Source organism: Scomber scombrus, chromosome 13, assembly GCF_963691925.1.
Source record: "Scomber scombrus chromosome 13, fScoSco1.1, whole genome shotgun sequence".
NCBI lineage: Eukaryota > Metazoa > Chordata > Actinopteri > Scombriformes > Scombridae > Scomber > Scomber scombrus.
This window is the reverse complement of record NC_084982.1, coordinates 30,922,711-30,929,890: the sequence shown is the minus strand read 5'-3', so window position 1 is coordinate 30,929,890 and position 7,180 is coordinate 30,922,711. Positions and strand designations below refer to the sequence as shown.

Below are 7,180 nucleotides of genomic sequence, written 5' to 3'. Positions count from 1 at the left end.
GATAGATGGGGTTAGATGGGGTTAGATGGGGTTAGATGGGGATAGATGGGGTTAGATGGGGTTAGATGGGGATAGATGGGGATAGATGGGGTTAGATGGGGATAGATGGGGTTAGATGGGGTTAGATGGGGATAGATGGGGATAGATGGGGATAGATGGGGTTAGATGGGGTTAGATGGGGTTAGATGGGGTTAGATGGGGATAGATGGGGTTAGATGGGGTTAGATGGGGTTAGATGGGGTTAGATGGGGATAGATGGGGTTAGATGGGGATAGATGGGGATAGATGGGGTTAGATGGGGTTAGATGGGGATAGATGGGGATAGATGGGGATAGATGGGGTTAGATGGGGATAGATGGGGATAGATGGGGTTAGATGGGGATAGATGGGGATAGATGGGGATAGATGGGGTTAGATGGGGATAGATGGGGTTAGATGGGGTTAGATGGGGATAGATGGGGTTAGATGGGGTTAGATGGGGATAGATGGGGTTAGATGGGGTTAGATGGGGATAGATGGGGTTAGATGGGGTTATATGGGGTTAGATGGGGATAGATGGGGTTAGATGGGGTTATATGGGGTTAGATGGGGATAGATGGGGTTAGATGGGGTTAGATGGGGTTAGATGGGGTTAGATGGGGATAGATGGGGTTAGATGGGGTTAGATGGGGATAGATGGGGATAGATGGGGTTAGATGGGGTTAGATGGGGATAGATGGGGTTAGATGGGGTTAGATGGGGTTAGATGGGGATAGATGGGGTTAGATGGGGTTAGATGGGGATAGATGGGGTTAGATGGGGATAGATGGGGTTAGATGGGGTTAGATGGGGTTAGATGGGGTTAGATGGGGTTAGATGGGGATAGATGGGGTTAGATGGGGTTAGATGGGGATAGATGGGGTTAGATGGGGATAGATGGGGTTAGATGGGGATAGATGGGATAGATGGGGATAGATGGGGTTAGATGGGGATAGATGGGGTTATATGGGGTTAGATGGGGATAGATGGGGTTAGATGGGGTTAGATGGGGTTAGATGGGGATAGATGGGGATAGATGGGGTTAGATGGGGTTAGATGGGGATAGATGGGGATAGATGGGGTTAGATGGGGTTAGATGGGGATAGATGGGGATAGATGGGGTTAGATGGGGTTAGATGGGGATAGATGGGGATAGATGGGGATAGATGGGGTTAGATGGGGATAGATGGGGTTAGATGGGGATAGATGGGGTTAGATGGGGATAGATGGGGATAGATGGGGTTAGATGGGGTTAGATGGGGATAGATGGGGATAGATGGGGTTAGATGGGGTTAGATGGGGATAGATGGGGATAGATGGGGTTAGATGGGGATAGATGGGGTTAGATGGGGATAGATGGGGATAGATGGGGTTATATGGGGTTAGATGGGGATAGATGGGGTTAGATGGGGATAGATTGGGTTAGATGGGGATAGATGGGGTTAGATGGGGATAGATGGGGATAGATGGGGTTAGATGGGGATAGATGGGGTAAGATGGGGATAGATGGGGATAGATGGGGTTAGATGGGGATAGATGGGGTAAGATGGGGTAAGATGGGGATAGATGGGGATAGATGGGGTTAGATGGGGATAGATGGGGATAGATGGGGATAGATGGGGTTAGATGGGGATAGATGGGGTTAGATGGGGTTAGATGGGGATAGATGGGGATAGATGGGGATAGATGGGGTTAGATGGGGATAGATGGGGTTAGATGGGGATAGATGGGGATAGATGGGGATAGATGGGGTTAGATGGGGATAGATGGGGTTAGATGGGGTTAGATGGGGTTAGATGGGGTTAGATGGGGATAGATGGGGATAGATGGGGATAGATGGGGTTAGATGGGGATAGATGGGGATAGATGGGGATAGATGGGGTTAGATGGGGTTAGATGGGGTTAGATGGGGATAGATGGGGTTAGATGGGGATAGATGGGGTTAGATGGGGTTAGATGGGGATAGATGGGGATAGATGGGGTTAGATGGGGATAGATGGGGTTAGATGGGGTTAGATGGGGATAGATGGGGTTAGATGCTGTTAGATGGGGTTAGATGGGGTTAGATGGGGATAGATGGGGTTAGATGGGGTTAGATGCTGTTAGATGGGGTTATATGGGGTTAGATGGGGATAGATGGGGATAGATGGGGATAGATGGGGATAGATGGGGATAGATGGGGATAGATGGGGTTAGATGGGGATAGATGGGGATAGATGGGGATAGATGGGGTTAGATGGGGTTAGATGGGGATAGATGGGGTTAGATGCTGTTAGATGGGGTTAGATGGGGTTAGATGGGGATAGATGGGGTTAGATGGGGTTAGATGGGGTTAGATGGGGATAGATGGGGATAGATGGGGTTAGATGGGGATAGATGGGGATAGATGGGGTTAGATGGGGTTAGATGGGGTTAGATGGGGTTAGATGGGGATAGATGGGGTTAGATGGGGTTAGATGGGGTTAGATGGGGATAGATGGGGATAGATGGGGTTAGATGGGGATAGATGGGGTTAGATGGGGATAGAGTGAGGTAATCGCTACTTTTACCAAACATCAGATAAATATTACCACTCCTCCTTCTCAGCATCCAATGACATCATAGCCGGCTCCATATCAGAAACTACATTAAATACTCTTCAGATGTTGTGAAAGCCACAAAGCCGTCCTGGTCCGATACTTTACCAAGAAGTTTGAGATCATTATTAAGAAGTGAAATCAATTTTTCCTGCATCTAAAGACTCAATACATCTCAAGTAGAGGTGGTATTAGTTTAGTCTGAAAGGTTTTATATATTTCAGTGGGGATCCTGGACCAGATGTTTATCTTTAGTCTCAGACACTTCCTCAGACTCGGGCTTGTTCTTGTTTCCAGTTGATCCAATCTACAGACTTTGTGTTTAAAGTATCATCTGGTCTCTCGGGAGGACTTTAAAAGCTTCTCATTATATAGCAGCTGACGTCTGATTTGTGTTATTTTCCAAATAATAATTAATTTGTGCTCCAATAAACTCTTTAAACTCTGGGTCCTGAGCCGAACTGACAGAAGACGTCTTGGGGAGTAATTCAAAGATTGAAGCATAAAACTGGTTTAGTGAGATTATAGTTCGGATTATACTAACCCTGCTTCTCCAGCTATCAAAGCAGTTAGATAGCGAGCTAACCGATGCTCACTGATGACCCCCCCCCCCCCCCCCCCCCATCACTCTGAGTGCATCTTCAGGAGTCAGGGAGGTCCGGTCTTTGTCTGAACCCAGTAGGTGAAGTTCAGATGACATGAAACTAACTGTAGACCGATAACCACAAACAAACATAATAAGGAGAAAAAAATATGAGCCTTGAAACACTGTGAACATAACTGAGTGAACCCCCCCCCCCCCCCCCCCAGTTCACAAATAACAGCCAACTGTGGAGCAGAACTGATCCACAACCCTAACAGAGTCGCACATGAAGCATCTATTATATATTATAATTATTCTGCACGTTTAAACGGTCCCTTAATTCCCTCAGTCACCATGGTAACGATCGGTCAAGGCACACTTCCTGCTCTGGAAGACCAACCAGGCGAAGGTCCAAGCGGTCCACTTTAAAACCAGCACTCCTGCTGGTCTGTGCTGGTCTAACCGCTTCATAGACCCTCAGACCTCCAGACCAGTAAGGAAGGCGGCTAGGATTAACCTCGGCCACTGAGTCCCAGTCTGCATTGCTAGCATCAAAGTCTGCGAGTCCTGGACCACATGGTGCCTGATCCAGTTCACTGGGTCCACTTAGTCTGCTAACCTGCTCACATCTAGAACCAAGGTGGTTTATTGTTTTTAATGATTTCACAGATCATTATTATCATTATTATTATTATTATTATTATAATTATTATTATTATTATAATTATTATTATAATTATTATAATTATTATAATTATTATAATTATTATTATTATAATAATTATTATAATAATAATTATTATTATTATAATAATAATTATTATTATTATCATTGTTATTGGATGCTGTAAATAATCTGTATTATATTCTATAATAGAAATGCAGTCAGTGACGTTATGACTAATATTTATTATATTAGAATATAACACACAGCCTGTGACCTTCATCACACACACACACACACACGCACATGCACACACACACACACACACACGCACACTCACACACCTGATTTAACAGGACCATCGCAGCTGAGGCCGGCAGGGAGTGGCGCCGGTGCGTGTGCGCGTGTGTGCGCGCATTCTAACGCCTCATACCTGTGCGCGTGTGTGTGCTGGTCCGGGCCGGTCTGGTGTCTGCTCGGCTCGATCCGGACTCTCCTGATCCGGATCGGTCAGGATCCAGCTGCAGGTTTCAGCAGTGATGAAGATGCGTCTCTGATTAACTACAACTCCCAGAAACCACTGCTGCTCACTGCTTCCGCCGGGACTATCAGAATAAAAGCTCGTGCGTCTCCAGCAGGAATAAAAACAAGAATAATAATAATATGTCGAGAAAAAGAAGTAATCTTTATTAGTTATATTATATATATATTATTATTGTATTATATATATTATTATTGTATTATATATATTATTATTGTATTATATATATTACTATTATTAAACATTTCTGTTTGTATGATGGTGGCCTAAGACTTTTGCACAGTACTGTGTATATATATATATATATATATATATATATATATATATATATACATATATATATATATATGTATATATATACATATATATATATATATATGTGTATAATCATAGCACAAAAAGTAAGGCACTTTGTGTTTGTAGAGTATTTCTTAGTTGTAACAAAGCTTCTTGGTAATAAATGTTTATTTCCCTTTTAAATGGAGCCACATTAATAATGAACAGAACTGAAACATCAATCAAACTTTATTGATAAACCACTAAATTACAACAACAGTGACCTGAGCAGAAACATGTCGACACATTTAATAAAAGTATGAATTGTTATTATCAAAGTGTCTTTCAGAATAAAATGATTTTAAATCAACATATTTATCGGTTAAACTTATTGATTAAATTGATCAGCTTCAGATAATCAATGCAGCTGCTGCTGAAGATGATTATAGATTATATATAATATTATATATATTAAACAAAGAAATAAATGACAGATGAAGATATAAATATTAAATATATAAAACAGGTTTGATTTATTCTGATAATTTCCTTTTTTAACTTTAACATAAATTTATTTATACGAGTTTAATGACTTTTATATTTTTTACGTGGATATAAAACTGAAGATAAATAATAATTAATAAATCAATAAAATAAAAACATTCATCAGTCATTTAAATTTGTAATTAATTAAAGATGAATGAAGGGGTCAATTTAAGGGATTGTTCTTATTTTGAAGGTGAGTGCGCTGCACTTCCTCCCGTCTGCTAAACCGGTCAAAACCAGAGAGGAATGAAGCATGATGGGAAATGTAGTCAGACTGAATTTTTTTCACACACACACACACACACACACACACACACACACACACACACACACAGTGACTTAATGTGTGACAACACAAAATAACTTATTATATTATAATTATCATTAAATTAGTTATTTTATGTATTTTTTACTTCAGAAAAATGACAAAAGTAGATTTTTAAAAAAGGAACTTTATTATAACACAAATACAGCTGACCTTTGACCCTCAGCTGATCTACAGTAACCTTTAAAACAAGGAAGTGGTTTCCATGGCAACAGGGCCCAGGTTTGGTGAGCAGTGCTACGATTGGCTGAGGGACATCCTAAGCTCCTCCTCCCTCAGGCTACGGTCCAATCGCTGCGTCTCAGACTCCAGGACCGACGGGATTGGACGGCGTGTGACGGCAGCCAGCGAATCAGTGAGGTCGTGTCTCAGCGAGAGCAGCCATTGGCTGTTTCTGGAGGACTGCTGGATAAACTCCTCCCTCTGCTGCTGGTCCTCAGCCAATGAGAGACGGAGCTGAGTCAGCTGAGGAGAGATATGATATCATCACATGACATCATCACATGACATCACCACATGACATCATCAACACAGCCAACATTCTTCTTCTATGGTGTTCTCACCTGGTCCTCCAGCTCCATCACTCTGCTCCTCAGCTGCTCTTCTTCTGTGGTGTCTGCAGAGACCTGAACACACACACACACACACACACACACACACACACACACACACACACACACACACACACACACAGAGCAGCTTTATACACACTGTGTGTATATTGGAACATTTTTCCTCATCAAATCAAATATATAGTAAATGTAAACAAGATTACAGATTATGCAACATCTGATGGCTGGACCCTGGCAGCCATGCAGGATGCAGCCAAGTTTGGTTTGGCCCACATGCCGGCGGTCGAGCCGACTATAGCGGCTCTCACTGTTTCGCCTGATGAGGCCCTGAGGCCGGACGCCAGGTGTCCTCGCCCCCAGTGTCGGGTTACAGATGATCTGCTCTCTAAGGCCTACGACGCAGCAGCACGCATGGGACGCATTGGCAATTCTCTGTCACACCTGACGCTTGCTCTTTCGGCATCCCTGCAGGAGGCTACGCTGGACGCTTCCATCCACAGTTTTGGTGACGCGTCTCTGCAAGCGTTTGCTTTAATGTCCAGAGAACTGTGGCGATTGATGTCCACTATTGTCCAGGCTCGCCGCCAGGTGTGGCTGGCACGGTCGCCTCTCACTGAGATGTGCCGGAGAACACTCCGCAGTGTCCCAGTGGAACCCGGGGAGATGTTTGGGTCGGCTGCTCTGGAGGCGCTTGAGCGCACAGTCCAGGCCAGACAGACTCGACAGCAGCTCTCTGGGCTTCACAGGAGTATGCCTCCTCCCAGCGTCCCCCCAGGGCCTCTAGAGGCCGGGGGACCAGGCGCTGAGATCTGGGGGCCGTTCGTCGGCTGTTTTACCCAGCAGCAGCTCAGCTACTGGGCTGCTTCCACCACGGACCCTTGGGTGATTTCCACCTTAACCCAAGGGTACAAACTTCAGTTCCGACGCCGGCCCCCAGCCTTCGGCCGGGTCAAGATGACCATCATCCGCGACCCGACGAAAGCCCATGCCCTCAACCAGGAGTTGTCCGTCCTCCTGGACAAGGGAGCCATCGAGCCAGTACACCCCCTGTCACTACCCGGGGGGTTCTATTCGACTTA

At 44.6% G+C, this 7,180-nt stretch overlaps 1 protein-coding gene across 1 annotated transcript in view; it reads right to left on the bottom strand.

Moving 5' to 3' along the window:
* Positions 1-5,636: 5,636 nt before the first annotated feature.
* The window catches only part of LOC133992680 (trichohyalin-like), a 30,779-nt gene continuing 29,235 nt past the window's right edge, over positions 5,637-7,180 (bottom strand). Inside the window, exons 22-23 of the mRNA XM_062431366.1 lie at positions 6,093-6,155; positions 5,637-5,994 (exon numbers count right to left, since the gene is read on the bottom strand). Coding sequence (XP_062287350.1) covers positions 5,767-5,994; positions 6,093-6,155 — 291 coding nt within the window. The 3' untranslated portion in view covers positions 5,637-5,766. The remainder of the gene's footprint in view (positions 5,995-6,092; positions 6,156-7,180) is intronic.